The sequence below is a fragment of the Ranitomeya imitator genome, chromosome 4 (assembly GCF_032444005.1).
Source record: "Ranitomeya imitator isolate aRanImi1 chromosome 4, aRanImi1.pri, whole genome shotgun sequence".
NCBI lineage: Eukaryota > Metazoa > Chordata > Amphibia > Anura > Dendrobatidae > Ranitomeya > Ranitomeya imitator.
In genome coordinates this window covers 203280283-203298161 of record NC_091285.1, presented here as the reverse complement: position 1 = coordinate 203298161, position 17879 = coordinate 203280283, and the positions used below count along the sequence as shown (strand labels likewise).

The window sequence follows — 17879 nt, the reverse complement described above, 5'->3', positions numbered from 1 at the left end:
ATAAAAAGCATAACAAGCCTGTTTATGGCTGGGCCAATGGCATCACTGTAAGTATAGGAGATAAAGTGTTCACAGTAATGCAATGTTACAAGGAAGAAAAGGTATGAAAAGGCACTTACATGATTAGATGTTAAGTTTGTGTGGAGTCCCCACCACCCCAATGCACGTTTCACTTCTTCATCAGGAGGTGCCTGTGCAGGCGCTGATACAGCGGTGTCGGCATTCGTGGCTCCGGAGCTCAAATGCAGTTGTTATGACACGTGAACCCAGCCCCCAATCAGCATTGGTGTCGCTGTCCCCACCTTCATACAGTTAAGTAATTCACAGGAAGTGAGAGCGGCCCCTGCTGCTCACTTCCTGTTAATTACTTAATCATCCGAAGGCGCCAGGCTCACATGTCATAACAACCACACATGATCCCCGGGAACATGAGTGCCGACAACGCTGGAACTTCGCCGGAACGGCAGGTGAGTATAGGCTTTTTGTGGATAAACAAAAAGATAGAGGTTGGAGCGGCGCTTAGTATGCAGTGGCTCATAGGGCTGCAAATTTGGACAAAAAAACACTCTTTTGTCAAATGAAACGCATAAAAGTAATAAAATTAAATTAAATTTGCGCACACTACGAGAGTTTAAGCAAAACCAGAATCTGTATTCTATAAAGTGGTGATACAGAAATGTAAATAAAAATACGCAAACCAAAGACAAACTTGCAATTGTACCAATAAAACTTAAACTCTGTTGCCCAAACTAATACCAATAGATATTACTGCCCAACGAATATATGCAGATGAATAAGGCACCTATGTTGCAGTGAACATGCAGCGGGGTTATATGCTGAAGCCAACAAATGAGCTTGTATCTGAGAATGGCAGCCTGTACAGGGAATAGCTTAGCTGTTTTTTTTTTTTTTTAAAGTGCTAGTGACTGGGGGATCAGAGTCTGATTAATCAAAGAATATATGATTCCCACTATATATGAAAAAAAGTGTCCGTGATAAGATGGGAAGCTTTCAAGTCTCGTATATGGGGTATGCATGTAAGAAGTTGAAAAAATGCTGTGAAAGAACTGCGTAAAGCGAAGCAGCCCCGGCTGGTGGCAATGCTTCAATGCGAAAAGACAGAGCTGCGTGCTGCAGACAGATTAAACCTGGTCGGAAATCTGCTGTGTGCGCGCAGCCTGGTACCTTAAGTTGGAGCTCACGTCTTGAGATCCCTTTATCCCTGATGAAGGAAAGCGTTCTTTCCGAAACGCGTAGGATTTGGTCCTCTATGCTATCCGTATCTCTTCACCGCTAGGATTCCAGGCTGTCCCGCGGCTCCACGTGATCAGTTGCGTCGCGTCAGGTCCTGCTCCGTTCACCACATGGTGGACATACTGTGAGGAAGCAAGCGACCACGTCCAGAAGCCGGGACTACAGGACGCCGGAGATCTACAGCACCGAAGAAGGAATACCGACGTGAGCTCCAACTTAAGGTACCAGGCTGCGCGCATACAGCAGATTTCCGACCAGGTTTATTCATCCGCATATATTGGGCAGTAATATCTATTGGTATTAGTTTGGGCAACAGAGTTTTAGTTTTATTGGTACAATTGCAAGTATGTCTTTGGTTTGCGTATTCATATTTACATCGCTGTATCACCACTTTATAGAATACAGATTCTGGTTTTGCTTAAACTCTCGTAGTGTGCGCAAATTTATTTTATTACTTTTATGAGTATAACCTTTTCTATTTTATCGGGGAACAAACATTTAGATCAAAAAGGTGTTGTCCTAATAGTGGACAACCCCTTTAATTAAAGCAGCGATTGCAAGTTGCTTAGCAAACAGTTTGCAAGCGAGTGCTCCTTGCCTAGGAAACCGGCCACCTCTGAGGTAGCTGGTAAGCAAGGCAGCATATTGTACACTACTGAATTAAAATCCATCCATTCGTGAGAAAGGAGAGGACTTTTAATTAGAGATAAATTGCAAAGCTGCTTGTTTTAAAGGGTCTTTTCAGTTCTACCCATTTAATAAGATGACGAGTAACACTGACTCTGGGGGGCCCACTGTTCAGTTACATGTGAATATTACTTTACCCTCAATGAAAAATGGAATTTTGCTTTTATATAAAGATGCACTTGGCACTTTGGTAAATGAATGAGGAGACGTTGCCTTTGTCTGTACGTAGTGAATCAAGTGTATTGTTCCAGTTACTACCTCATATAGGATGAAGAGGGCCCACTTCTGCATAATGGGCCACTGGGTGTTCCCCTTTTCCCCATGGACTAGTCCAAACTTGGATAGAATCTATTTCACATTATAACATTATACATATTATTGCATTATGTATTTCTGCTTATTTTTCCAGCCCCATTAATTGGTACAATATCATCAGAGGCGTAAAGCTCACATTTCCAATCCTCTGCTGCTCCTGTACTCACACTTTCATAGTGTTTGCGTGTTTGTGGAATACGGAGGATATTTCAATGAAGTGTCAGCATGGGAGTGGCAGATCTTAGATAATTTGACTATTACTTTTACTCCTTTATATATGAATATAAGCTGCTATCAGATATCATGAGCCTGGGAAATGCATATGAAGTTGTATATGATATATTACATATACAAGACTCAACTTGTCCAAGTTCCCAAGCACCAAAAGTACAAAAAAAGTACAATGTTACATAACAAGTTCTAGGAATGTGTCCAGAGGATTAACCTATATGTGCGTTCAGCGCAAATGAGTAATACAGCATGCAGCAATATGGCCGTCCTCCAGATATTGGCCCTCATGTCATATGAGATAAAGTGATATCGTCCTGTTGGAAAGTAGGGTTATCATGTCCTTCTCTGGGGTATGGTTTCCAGGCTGAATCTTTAATTTTGTCGCCCTATACAATAAGGAAACAAATATGGTTATACATGGTGACTATATATAATTACATTTCATACAATTTAATGGTTTCATGGGGTGAGCAAATCAGAAAATCTGTGTGTGAGATCACCATAGATCCATTTTTAACCACTTATCGATTTTTTTGCGTAATAGTCCAACCAACATCAGATTCACAACTATGAAGTGACCCATCTTACCTGTTATTAACACCTCCGGCATTTGCCCGTAACAGCAGTGATTAGAGCTAGCCCAGATTGCTGCTGTTTAACTATTTAAATATCATTCAATAACTAACATTCACATGGTGTGATTGCTAATATTGTCTACACCAGCTCCCAGTAGCCTCCCCGTGATTTCAGGTCACCGTTTTACTGTCATAATAATAATAATAATAATCTTTATTTATATAGCGCCAACATATTCCACAGCGCTTTACAGTTTAACAGTTTCAAACACAAACAGTAACAACGTTAACAATACAATAATTAAAGCGAAATAAGACGACCCTGCTCGTGAGAGTTTACAATCTACAATGAGGTGGGGGAGATACAAAGTACAGGTGTGTATTTACAATGCTGTATTTACAATGATGGTCCAGCCATCTTCAGGGGGTGGGGGATAGATGGAGATAGTGAATGGGCTACACACACACACACAAACATAAAATGACTTTGATTACTGAATGTGATAGGCCGCTCTGAACAAATGTGTTTTGAGCGAGCGCCTAAAACTATGCAAATTGTGGATGGTCCTAATATCTTGGGGTAGAGCATTCCAAAGGATTGGTGCAGCACGGGAGAAGTCTTGGAGTCGGGAGTGGGAGGTACGGATTAGCGCAGAGGTTAGTTGAAAGTCATTTGCAGAGCGCAGTGGTCGGTTAGGCCGATAGACAGAAATGAGGGAGGAGATGTAAGGGGGTGCCGCACTGTGGAGAGCTTTGTGGGTGAGAACAAGTACTTTGAATTGTATCCTGTAATGAATGGGCAGCCAGTGTAACGACTGGCAAAGAGCGGATGCATCTGAGTAACGATTAGCTAGATAGACAACCCTGGCTGCCGCATTAAGGATAGTCTGGAGAGGGGAAAGTCGAGTAAGGGAGAGGCCAATTAGTAGAGCATTACAGTAGTCCAGGCGGGAGTGGATCAGGGCGACAGTGAGGGTTTTAGTTGTTTCCATGGTGAGAAAAGGGCGGATTCTAAAGATGTTCTTTAGGTGTAAGTGGCACGAGCGGGCAAGAGATTGTATATGGGAGGTGAAGGAGAGATCGGAGTCAAACATAACACCCAGACAGCGTGCCTGCTGCCGGGGTGTTATCATGGTAGCTGAAGAGCTGCTGAAGGGCCCTAGAAACACCATCATCTTAGTCTTCTTATGCAGCTCACAGCTTGGGGCATGGCTTAATCGCAGAGCTTCATTTTCTTAATATGCTATAATACTTTAGTATTACTGTATAGACAAAGTGATCATACATCCAAGTCCCCTTAAGGGACTAAATAGGAAAATCAAAAATAAAAAGTTTTTAAATGCCACACAAAGCAATTTGTTTGCAAATTAAAGTATTTTTTGGTCACTTAAAGAAAAAATTAAAAAATAAACAAGTTTGGTATAACTGTAATCAAACTGACATGGAGAACCAATGTTACCAAGTTATTTTTACCTTATAATGAGTACAGTAAGAACAAGACCCAAAAACCAATGGCAGAACTGTGTGTTTTTTCACCATTTAACTGAACTTAGAATTTTTTTCCATATTTCAATAGATTACACAGATATAACACTGCTTGCTGTCTGTTATCTACTGCTTTGTCATCCTGCAGCAATTTTAATGGTATATAACAACACTGCTTGCTGCATCTTTTCTATAATTCATCTGCTGCATTGTATGCAATACTCACTACTGTATATCCATCCTTAGGTCACTGTATTTGTTATCTGGTGAAAGGTGTTATATGGCATATAGATGGAGCCAGGCATAGTGTCTTTGATCATCTATCCACCCCCTGGTGTGTTGACCAGCTGGTAATTTATCCCAAACCAGCTCCCACAATCCCTCTCACCTGACCCTTTAGTCAGCCCTAAAAATGTAGTAGCATCCTAAGGGGTGCACACACCCTTTCTGCAAAGTATCCCAGTAGCTAAGACTCCAGAAGCAGCAGTTAATTCAATGGCAGTTATTCAGGGCAGGATACAGGTAACTCACACAATGTACTCCCTTTTAGTCACGTGCTTTAAATCTATCTCTCTCTATTCCCTTGCCATCCATATTCACCACCCCATCCCTTCTCCATCACCACTCATAAACATCTGCCCCTCTGTACTTCGCTCTCCCATGTACAGCTACCATGCACTTTTCACCTTACTGAATAACCTCAGTCCATCTTGCCCAAATACATCACACACAAAGCCATGTCACAATTCTTATAACTACTTGCTCTTTCGCTTTATAAACAACTCTCTTAATGTGTTGGCCCTCACTGATACCTGGATTCAGGATTCTGAAATGGTCTCCCCTGCTGCTATTTGCCATGGTGGCTTACACTTTTCCCATACCTCAAGACCCGCAAACAGATTTGGTGGTGGAGTCAGCGTTATCCTGTCCCCACAATGCACTTTCCAGGTCATCCCTCCAGTTCCATCACTCTCATTCTCTGCTTTTGAGGTCCAGACCATCAGGCTCTTCCATCCCCTCTCCCTCAGTATAGCAGTCATATACCATCCCCCAGGCTCACCCACCCACTTCCTTGACCATTTCTCTGCCTGGCTGTCACACTTCATGTTCTCAGAATTACCAACCCTTAACCTGGGAGAATTCAACATCCCCATTAACAATCCCACCTCCCCTGCATCCCCGCTCCTAACTCTAACCACTTCTCTTGGCCTCTCACAGCTCTCAACATCAGAAACACACAAAGATGGGGACACCCTTGATCTGGACTTTGTCCGACTCTGTTCAATCTCCTACCTAGATAACTTACCTCTTCCCCTTTCTCCCCTCTCTGACCACAATATCTTATCCTTCACGCTCACAAATCCTCACACACCCCAGCATAATCCTACCTACCACACTTGTAGAAATTTACAAGCTGTTAACACTAATTCACTTACAGACTCCCTACACTTTCAGAAGCACCCTTGACCAAGTAGCACCCCTCACCATCAGAACCTCCAAGCACAGAGTAAAACAACCCTTGCTCACATCGCAAACTCGATTTCTCCAGCGATGCTCTAGGAATGCTGAATGCCTATGGAGGAAAACTCACACACCAAAAAACTTCATCCATTACAAAGTATGTTAAGGACCTATAACTCTGCCCTTCACCTCACCAAACAGACCTACTTCACCACCCTGATATCCTCTCTTTCTAACAACCCCAAAAAAACTTTTTGACACCTTTAGCTTCCTCCTCAGTCTGAAAAAACAGACCCCTATTACAGACATCTGTGCTGATGACCTGCCCTCCTAATTTATTATTATTATTTATTATTATAGCGCCATTTATTCCATGGCGCTTTACATGTGAGGAGGGGTATACATAATAAAAACAAGTACAATAATCTTATACAATACAAGTCATAACTGGTACAGGAGGAGAGAGGACCCTGCCCGCGAGGGCTCACAATCTACAAGGGATGGGTGAGGATACAGTAGGTGAGGATAGAGCTGGTGGTTGTTTAAACTACTAGGGATTTACTTGATGAATGTCAAATCTTATTTCATAAAATGGAGATGATTCGTTATCATATTTATTGGAGTGATTTAGAAGTGTTGATGTCTCTTTAAAACATGTAATAAAGATCTGTTTTCAAGTCTTTTGGGTGCTGTATACTCAATTATTACAGCAAGTATTAAATTATGTATCTACTGTACATACAGACTGGAAAATGGATGAATTTCTACTTACCCTTTCGGTCTTGCATAACATGCCAAGTACACTATCTTGTCTTCCATAGAGATAGTCACGGTTTATATTCTGCTTCCATCCCCCTATATCATATATGCAGAGATTTTAGAGCGGTGGGCAACAATATTGCGTTTTACATACAAAGTTATAGCAAAACAATTTCCATTTATGATAAGCCTGTGGCAACCATTACCTGATATTTATCTCTGCATTTTAAATTACAGTATACTACTAACTCCTTTGAATCATATGTAACATGTTCACTTGTGTCATTATTGAGTCCCTTATCCTCATTATGGGTAAATATTGTGCAAGACATTGATGCAAGTACTAGAGTCTTGGCAAGAAGATAAGGAAACTTGGTCAGAACTTTGTGGTGTCAAGTAATTATAATAAAATGCTTACCAAACTAATATTTATTGATAATGGACTTGATGCCTCATTGCGACAGCCTGCTCTAATTAACTCCCTGCTAATTCATTGCTTTACTATATTACTTATTCCAAAACTAGGAGGAATTATGTCATTTTGGAGTGTCCTCTTCTTTCATTAAGTGATTCAGAGAGTGTAATTGGGGCCAAATAGAAAAAAAAAAGACTAAAAGATGAGTAACTATAAGACTACCCTGATATATCCCTAATAATCCCAATAATCATGTTATCATGCACATGTGGGTGTCCGTTACATGATTTGCAAGAGTGGCATCACTGCTGGTTCTTTGCACATCTCTACCTTGTGACAATGCCCGGCCAGCCAAATAAATGCACCTTGGCTATCGGTGCCCTATGCATGCCCAAGCAGGTAGTGGTGACGTGGGATTCAGTCAGCCATTATCTCCAGGCCTGTAAACATTGTAGCTGCCTGGGTCCTACATCACCACTGCCTTCCTGGCATGGATAGTGCTCTGATGAAGCCAGGGTGCATACCAATCATGTTACTCAGACACACAGCGGGTGATATCTTAGTTTGATGGTTAAAGACACACAGCGGGTGATAACTTAGTGTGATGGTTAGTCTACGGAAAACAACACCCCCCACAAACAACAACAAAGTTAGAAAATTAATATCTGGCATATGAAGAAATCAATAAGTAAAAAAAAATAGTGTAAGTATACTTTTAGCTGTCATCGGTGGGCATGTATATGAGTAATAATGCTATTTCCAGTCATTAAATGACTTGTATCCTGCATTTTTTGGCAGTTTTCTTGAGTGCACTAGAAGCTTCAGCAGCTTCTCTTTCCTCTGTGCCATTCTGCTTTTTGTTTCCCTCCAACGTCTCCCCAATCCCTTCTCCATAGTTTTATAGCAGCAGGTTTGAGGAGGTTTTTGAGAGTGAATGAAAATAAGAATTATCACAAGGTTTCTTATCTTCAGCCTAAATCTATAAAATGTATTACAAGAGACAGTTGTTTGGGCAGAAAGCACATGAATTTATTTAAAGGACTGCGGCTCTGCTGTATATGGCTAAAATGATCACCTGCTATGAGGGCCAGCCACAGGGCAGTGCTCACAGAATTCTGGCAATGACAACCACAGAGGTCTCCTGCAGACCCCAGGTTGTCATGCCAACCCACTGGCGACCCGTGGTTATGTGACACGGATGTCAATGGGCAGGATCAGTGAGGCGCTTTCAATGCGGCAATAGTAAATGCCTCTGTAGGAGTTTGACAGCAGCATTTAACATGTTAACAGCTGCTTAGGGATTGTGATTCCACCTGCGGCTGTTAGAAGCACATGACAGCTGATCAGATCAGCTGTCATGTGCAGGAAAACATGCGGGCTCAGTGTCGGATCCCGCATGTAGCGCAGGGACACGACCTGTGCCGTAGCTATATGTCATAGGTTGTGAAGGGGTTAATTTGTACTGTAAGTGTACTTTTAACTATCATGTGTGTACATGAGCAGTATGAATATTTCTGGCCATTAAATAACTTGTCTTCTTTAGCAGTTTTTCCCCCCTGTACTAGAAGCTAGCTTCTACCCAATGGGCAGCACAGTGGCTCAGTGGTTAGCACTGTAGCCTTGCAACGCTGGGGTCCTGGGTCCAAATCCCACAAAGGCAACATCTGCAAGGAGTTTGTATGTTCTCCCCGTGTGCCTACAGAAATGTCTGGCAGCCACTTATCTCTAAGTGCCCCTTTGAAAATTGTATATATGGAATGCTGGGGATAATCAAATACTTGACATTTAAAGTATGCATGATGCCAGCTTTAACCTGTTGTAGGATCACGTCTTTGTTTTATTTTGTATTCAGTATCGTACTTTTACCAAAACCACCAAGTTAATACATACCTGTCAAAAGACTAACAATTATGCCAACAGATACAGTCACAAGTGTCCCCAAAATGCTGAAGTATAAGTATGATAATGAATACCAATAGTCAGCAAGCACCGGCCTAAAAGGAAAACATGAGTGGACAGAGAAAACTGACATTATAGACTGTACAATCATTTTCAATTGTGGTTGTATCACTGATAAAATCATTCTGATTTGTTAGAAGCAAAGTCATTAATAGATATAAAAAATCAAAGCAAATTCAAGAATCTATGAGTTATATATCTGTCTCACCTCTCACTGGCTTGATCTTGTGCTGCTGAGACAACCATTGTTATGGTCATTTCCGTAACAGTCGTGATGTTCAAGGTATCAGTGAAATCACAAGAGGCAGTGGACAATGGTAGAGGTCTACTTCTTTCAGGCAATGGGGGATGGATCTGAGCCCCTATTCCAGCCCATAAAGACATAGCGAACCCAAAGAGCAGCCCCACAATGGCTCCCTGTACATGAAAATGTTGTATCAAATTAGTGTGACGGGTCTATGTGAGTAATAAGCTCTTCCTTCTCACCTTCTCTTAGCTACTGGAGAAGTAAAGCAGAGCTATAAACTTGAGTCGAATAACATTTGCTGGTCTTGAGAATTCAGAAAACAGAATTTTCTTTAAGGAATACTAACCAATGGATTGCAGAAAGGTATAAACATTCCTAAGGAAAATAATCCAAGAAGGGGGCCTCCAACCATAGCAAAAATAGACAATGCCGCCTGTTGCAAAGAAAACACACTATTATTCCAATTGCACAGATTATTACCGTAATATTACCTTGCTGTGGTTTCAAGATCTGCTTATCCTTATCACTGAAAGGATTTCAACATTTCAAATTTATGTAATAAAGTACTCAACACTACCTTCATGACGACATCAGCCGACATACGGACAGTCCTAATAACAGGCTTGGCAGATAGTGCTCAATTATAGTGAACAAGCACAATGTTTAGAGAAAACAGAAACGTCAGTCACCAGCTTTATTCTGTGCAATCACTTTATTCTGTGCCTGTACAAGAACAGGTAAAAGGAAATATGGAGCAGCTAGCCCACGGCTGTTTCACGCCATCAGCGCTTTCTCAAGGCATAAGTGTGTGAGGATGTGGCTGTTTTACCCCGTCCCTACCCTGACGACAACCGCTGAATGCGTGAAACGACCGTTTGAGCTCTGCTCCATACATCTTTTCCCCAGTACATGCATTAAATAAAGTGACTTTTTTCTGATGAGCGCCATATCCATCTATTCATTACGTTAAACATTTCAATATTATCGTCCTGCTGCAGTGCGCACTGTGAAGTCCTCAATATTCACGAACTTTGACCCCTCCTACAATCCTACCGCCACTAGCTGACAGGTTCTTTCTATTTACAGTATTAATGTATTGATTTATTGTACTTGGTATTATAATTTAATTATAACCTAATCTAAGGTCCCTGCCCCTAGTCTTATACTTATCTGTCGGCAACTTCACTTTTTATCGGTGCTGCTCCGCTCCTGATGCGGCTCCAGACTGGCCAAAAGTCGGAAGTAATGGACACAAGTTCTCAATGCAAGACTACGAGAGACAGAACGAGACTCTCATCGGCTAGCATTGAAAAGCCACCCCTGGTTCATTCCAGCAAACATTTGAGCTATCCTCCAGGTCACAGACTGCAGGAGACCAACGGGAGTGGCGGAGATAGTCCTCCCAAGACCTCCTTCTCTCCTCCACATTTATTCGCTCCTCACCCAATCGCCTCCAAGACTTCTCCTGGATATCCTCCGTCCTCTGGAATTCTGTGCCCCAACACATCCGACTATCAATCACATTTGGATACTTCAGACGGAACCTGAAAACCCATCTCTTCTAAAAAGCTTACAATCTGCAATGACCACGCTGCCAGCTCAACTACCTTCGGATCTGCTGCATCCCCCAACCTACTGTCTCCTTCCCCATCATCCTGTAAAATGTAAGCCCACAAGGGCAGGGTCCTCTTCCCTCTTCCCTTCCTTTGATAGTTTGTCTACTGTAAGTGATATTTGTATTTTGATGTAACCCCTTCTCATGTACGGCGCCATGGAATCAATGGTGCTATAGAAATAAATAATAATAAACCACAAATTTAGTAAGAGAACGTAGCCATAATAAGGATAACAAAAAAAGAGGAAAGCAGAGAAAATAAAAAGGCAGAAGAAGCCCAAACGAGAGCAGAAGGGAGTGAGAAGAGGTGAGAAAAAAGGGAGAGGTGAGCAGGCATGAGGTACTGTGCTTAATAATTCAGTGTTCCCCAATTTTCCTCAATTTTACCCAATAAGGGCCTGTATTACGCAGAGGTTCTGAATTCCAGTCAATAAAACCAGGTTTTGTAAAAACAATCATAAGAATTATTGACAGTAGATTAGATACGCCTTCACCATTCTTTTGATAGAGAAAGTCCCAAATAGGCCTCCCATTGGCTCTGGAAATGGGTGGCAGGTTGGTCTGTGGATTCAATCAGCAAGAAGTATGAGAAGGATAAAGTATGTCTTAGAGGTCTTGTACCCATGCACGCTGCTTCAAAAGTCATCTTGCCATTAATGTAAAAAGGTCGGGAAAGGAGTGAATGAAAAAAATGGGAAAGCTGGCCAACTCTCCAAGTACCCAGGGGAATGGGATAGAGATGCCAAGAAGGTCTTGTTTGAGGGTCAGACATGTCCAGCTCCAAAAGGGACACACTGAAGCAGCCATTGTTTAGCTAGGTGTGGAAAACATTGTCCTCCAAACCCAGTGAAAAAAGCAGATTACTCAAGATAGAATACATGGAGGAGGATTGCGGTACGATATATGAATGGACTGCAGGCTTGGTACAACAAGCAAGAGTAGCTCCTATGGTGGGGTAAGTTTGAAGTGATTTTATTAGAGAGAGGGATATTTGTAAAACTTTGTTCAATTCTGACCCAAGCTTTACTTGCACCATTCCCTACACCAGTCCAAGATTGTAAAGAAGTGAACGGCTATGTAATAAGATCTGAAATTGGGCAAAGCTATACACCCTGAAGTCTTATAATGATATAAAATAGCTCTTCTGATACAGGGAGGTTTACCAGACCATATCAACTTAGTTTGGATCACTGCAAGACTCCTGAAGAAAGGCGAGGGAACCCCAGTTGGGAGAGCCTGTGTAACGTACAAGATCAGAGGCAGAGTGTTCATTTTAAAGATTACTCTTCTACTGAACTAGGTAAAAGTGATCATCGTCAATCTAAAGCAGTTCCCCTGTACTCATTAGAGTAGTTTTAAGAAGTTACGTGAACATGTCATGGTACTGTGCATTTGCAATTGCTCATTTTGCCTTTCTACCCTATTAATGCATCTGTTTTCCATTAGGTATATGAAATCACATAATTAACGGGAACGTGTCACCAGAAAAAACGCTATTAACCTGCCGATATGAGGTTAATCTGCAGGTTTAATGCAAAGCCAAGGTCAGTCAAGGCCAGGAGTGTTAAGTTTTCCTATAAGACTCATCAGTCACAGCAAAAGTCAATGGCAGCTTGGAGGAGCAGAGCAGCTGGGTCTGGAGTTAAAGAGAGTAGTGATTTCTGCAGTGTATGGTATGGAGCAGTCAGGGGTGGGCTGCAGGATCCCCCCATACTGTACATGACTGCCCGGGACAGGGAGGCGTTTAATGAGCTTCTAATGACAGGGCACTAATTGGGTCATTAGGGTTTGTGGAAAGGATTCAGCATCAGGTCCCTCATTGATGCCGAGCCGCCTGTTACTTTGTAGCACAGATCTGTTAGGGCCGCAAAACCAAACAACGTTGTTTATGTAGAAAAGTCTTTGTTTCATAGAAAAACTCAAACAGAAAAGCACCTCTCCTGTATATATACACTGCACAGCACCTTTCCTCCTGTATATATACACTGCACAGCACCTCTCCTGTAAATATACACTGCACAGCACCTTTCCTCCTGTATATATACACTGCAGAATTTACAATAGCTGTCACTCATGTAAGAAGGGAAATCTGGCATTGTACTATACATTTCTCTGCTGTATCTGTGCATCATAAATCGGGGTATGTGTTAAAGGGGGGGGGCCCACTGAGACTCTTTCGCCCGGGGCCCTCGAAAACCTGGAGCCGGCCCTGCTCATGCTGCTTGGTAGGAGGTCATTCAGGTTCACCTCAGTTGTAGAACTGTTAGCCGTTTGGTATTATGCATTTAGTATTATATTTTGTAATTAATAAGGCTGTTGCGGTCATATGTTTCCACGTCACTCAGTGTCTCAGTGTATGTTTTATTTGGTTATTGCCATAGACATTTACAAAACCCAGACATGTACTACTGATGTATGACACTGACAGGCCGCGTTTGGGTCCTGGTAGGATCTAATTGGCATGTATGTATGGTAGACCTGGAGAACATTGCTAGTCCTCTGCTTGCCACAGTAACCCATGGGCACCCCGTAATTGTAGGGCCCCTGACGGACTTACAGAGGGAGAACTCTCCATATGTCAAACTGTTGAGATGCCGAGTTTTTTTTTCAGTTCCATGTTATAGTATAGTGGTTGGATGTCTGTGACCACCCTATCCTGCCGATGGCATTACAGTACCATAAAAGACCGCACACACATTACTGGACTATTAGCATGAAGGTCAGTGGTACAGATCAAATGATAAAATTTGTAAATATGTTTGAAGATATGAGATTATTTGGCCACATTGACCTTTGTTGCTGTTTTTTCAGGATCAGATCCAACAGGAAAGAACAGTATAAAGCTTTTATTTATTCTTTCCTTCTTTGTTAGATGCAATACACAATGAAACATATTGTGGTGGTACTGCAATTTGTGACTGTGGCCTGATATAACTTACAGAGGTGTCAAATATTCCGGTGTATAAATACAGGTGCAGCTTCCTGAAGCTGGATACAGAGATTGATTATTATAAACTTACATATAAAATATATTTATAAAAGAATACAGACTTTGATCATACACTAAGGATAGTGTTTTCCTTGGAACTTACACTAAATTTTTATTGGTCCATACATAATTATAATGATTCATTACAAGAGCACCTTATAATCAATTACAAGGAAAATCAGTGCTGTAAAGCCAATCTGCTGCACTTTTAGTTCATGTATACACATGCATATGCAGACAATTTTCCATTTGAATTTTCCAGACTCAAAAAGGTGTTGTCCACTACTTGGACAACCTCTTCTTAATCCCTATGTTTCCCCGCAGTAAAATAATAACACCTATACTCACTTCCGGTGAGGGCGCCATTCCAGCCGTGTCAGCACTGGCACTCCCGGGGCTTGCTTGACATGGGCGGCACGGTTGTGCAGTGGTTAGCACTGCAGCCTTGCAGCGCTGGAGTCCTGGGTTCTAATCCCACCCAGGACAACATCTGCAAAGAGTTTGTATGCTCTCTCCGTGTTTGCGTGGGTTTCCTCCGGGCACTCCGGTTTCCTCCCACATTCCAAAGACATACTAATAGGGAATTTAGATTGTGAGCCCCATCGGGGACAGTGATGAGAATGTGTGCAAAATGTAAAGCGCTGCGGAATATGTTAGTGCTATATAAAAATAAATATTATTAAAGATTATTATTATTGTTATGTCATCCCTGGAGCCAATCAGCGCTGGCTGCACTCTTCTCTCCTTCGGACAAATCAAGACATCTGGAGGAAGTGTGAGAGCAGCCGCAGCTCTCACTTCCTCTGGATGTCAATTCAGTCCGTAGGAGAGAAGAGTGAAAGCAACATTAATCTGCAGCAAGGATCGCTGGCACCAGAGGTGAATATAGGTGTTATAATTTTACTTGGGGGAAACTGTTATGTTTGCTAATGACAGGTGTTATGAAGGCAATCCAGAAACACAGTGTGCTTAGCGATCAGAGCGCACACAGTGATCTGACAAATACCCAAAAATACAAGAACGAGCTCTGAGACGTGGAAACTCTGTAGACTGCACACCTGATCCTATCCTAAACACAACTAAAAGCGGCTGTGGATTGCGCCTAACAACTACCTAGGCAACTCGGCACAGCCTAAGAAACTAGCTAGCCTGAAGATAGAAAAATAGGCCTGACTTGCCCCAGAGAAATTCCCCAAAGGAAAAGGCAGCCCCCCACATATAATGACTGTGAGTAAGATGAAAAGACAAAACGTAGGGATGAAATAGATTCAGCAAAGTGGGGCCCGATATTCTAGGACAGAGCGAGGACAGTAAAGCGAACTTTGCAGTCTACAAAAAACCCTAAAGCAAAACCACGCAAAGGGGGCAAAAAAAACCCACCGTGCCGAACTAACGGCACGGCGGTACACCCTTTGCGTCTCAGAGCTTCCAGCAAAACAAAAGACAAGCTGGACAGAAAAAAAGCAACAAAAAAGCAAAAAGCACTTAGCTATACAGAGCAGCAGGTCACAGGAACAATCAGGAGAAGCTCAGATCCAACACTGAAACAATGACAAGGAGCAAGGATAGCAGCATCAGGCGGAGTTAAGTAATGAAGCAGTTAACGAGCTCACCAGAACACCTGAGGGAGGAAGCTCAGAAGCTGCAGTACCACTTGTGACCACAGGAGTGAATTCAGCCACAGAATTCACAACAGTACCCCCCCCTTGAGGAGGGGTCACCGAACCCTCACCAGAGCCCCCTGGCCGACCAGGATGAGCCGCATGAAAGGCACGAACAAGATCAGAAGCATGAACATCAGAGGCAAAAACCCAGGAATTATCTTCCTGAGCATAACCCTTCCATTTAACCAGATACTGGAGTTTCCGTCTAGAAACACGAGAATCCAAAATCTTATCCACAATATACTCCAATTCCCCCTCCACCAAAACCGGGGCAGGAGGCTCAACAGATGGAACCATAGGTGCCACGTATCTCCGCAACAACGACCTATGGAATACATTATGTATGGAAAAGGAGTCTGGGAGGGTCAAACGAAAAGACACAGGATTGAGAACCTCAGAAATCCTATACGGACCAATAAAACGAGGTTTAAATTTAGGAGAGGAAACCTTCATAGGAATATGACGAGAAGATAACCAAACCAGATCCCCAACACGAAGTCGGGGACCCACACGGCGTCTGCGATTAGCGAAAAGTTGAGCTTTCTCCTGGGACAAGATCAAATTGTCCACTACCTGAGTCCAGATCTGCTGCAACCTATCCACCACAGAATCCACACCAGGACAGTCCGAAGACTCAACCTGTCCTGAAGAGAAACGAGGATGGAACCCAGAATTGCAAAAAAATGGAGAAACCAAGGTAGCCGAGCTGGCCCGATTATTAAGGGCGAACTCAGCCAACGGCAAAAAGGACACCCAATCATCCTGGTCTGCAGAAACAAAACATCTCAGATATGTTTCCAAGGTCTGATTGGTTCGTTCGGTCTGGCCATTAGTCTGAGGATGGAAAGCCGAGGAAAAGGATAGGTCAATGCCCATCCTACCACAAAAGGCTCGCCAAAACCTTGAAACAAACTGGGAACCTCTGTCAGAAACAATATTCTCAGGAATGCCATGCAACCGAACCACATGCTGAAAGAACAAAGGTACCAAATCAGAGGAGGAAGGCAATTTAGCCAAGGGCACCAGATGGACCATTTTAGAAAAGCGATCACAGACCACCCAAATGACTGACATCTTTTGAGAAACGGGAAGGTCAGAAATGAAATCCATCGAAATATGTGTCCAAGGCCTCTTTGGGACCGGCAAGGGCAAAAGCAACCCACTGGCACGAGAACAGCAGGGCTTAGCCCTAGCACAAATCGCACAGGACTGCACAAAAGTACGTACATCCCGTGACAGAGATGGCCACCAGAAGGATCTAGCCACTAACTCTCTGGTACCAAAGATTCCAGGATGACCAGCCAACACCGAACAATGAAGTTCAGAGATAAGTTTATTAGTCCACCTATCAGGGACGAACAGTTTCTCTGCTGGACAACGATCAGGTTTATTCGCCTGAAATTTTTGCAGCACCCGCCGCAAATCAGGGGAGATGGCAGACACAATGACTCCTTCCTTGAGGATACCCGCTGGCTCAGATAAACCCGGAGAGTCGGGCACAAAACTCCTAGACAGAGCATCCGCCTTCACATTTTTAGAGCCCGGAAGGTACGAAATCACAAAGTCGAAGCGGGCAAAAAATAACGACCAACGGGCCTGTCTAGGATTCAAGCGCTTGGCAGACTCGAGATAAGTCAAGTTCTTATGATCAGTCAATACCACCACGCGATGCTTAGCTCCTTCAAGCCAATGACGCCACTCCTCGAATGCCCACTTCATGGCCAGCAACTCTCGATTGCCCACATCATAATTACGCTCAGCGGGCGAAAACTTCCTGGAAAAGAAAGCACATGGTTTCATCACTGAGCAATCAGAACCTCTCTGTGACAAAACCGCCCCTGCTCCAATCTCAGAAGCATCAACCTCGACCTGGAACGGAAGAGAAACATCTGGCTGACACAACACAGGGGCAGAACAAAAACGACGCTTCAACTCCTGAAAAGCTTCCACAGCAGCAGAAGACCAATTAACCAAATCAGCACCCTTCTTGGTCAAATCAGTCAATGGTTTGGCAATGCTAGAAAAATTACAGATGAAGCGACGATAAAAATTAGCAAAGCCCAGGAACTTTTGCAGACTTTTCAGAGATGTCGGCTGAATCCAATCCTGGATGGCTTGGACCTTAACTGGATCCATCTCGATAGTAGAAGGGGTAAAGATGAACCCCAAAAATGAAACTTTCTGCACACCGAAGGGACACTTTGATCCCTTCACAAACAAAGA

General features: G+C 42.9%; 1 protein-coding gene across 1 annotated transcript in view; it reads right to left on the bottom strand.

Moving 5' to 3' along the window:
• Nucleotides 1–1668: 1668 nt before the first annotated feature.
• Nucleotides 1669–17879, bottom strand: part of LOC138675777 (sodium-coupled monocarboxylate transporter 1-like) — a 126760-nt gene continuing 110549 nt past the window's right edge. The window contains exons 11-15 of the mRNA XM_069764296.1: nt 9735–9821; nt 9350–9558; nt 9073–9176; nt 6781–6863; nt 1669–2873 (exon numbers count right to left, since the gene is read on the bottom strand). Of these exons, the coding sequence (XP_069620397.1) occupies nt 2772–2873; nt 6781–6863; nt 9073–9176; nt 9350–9558; nt 9735–9821 (585 nt within the window). The 3' untranslated portion in view covers nt 1669–2771. The remainder of the gene's footprint in view (nt 2874–6780; nt 6864–9072; nt 9177–9349; nt 9559–9734; nt 9822–17879) is intronic.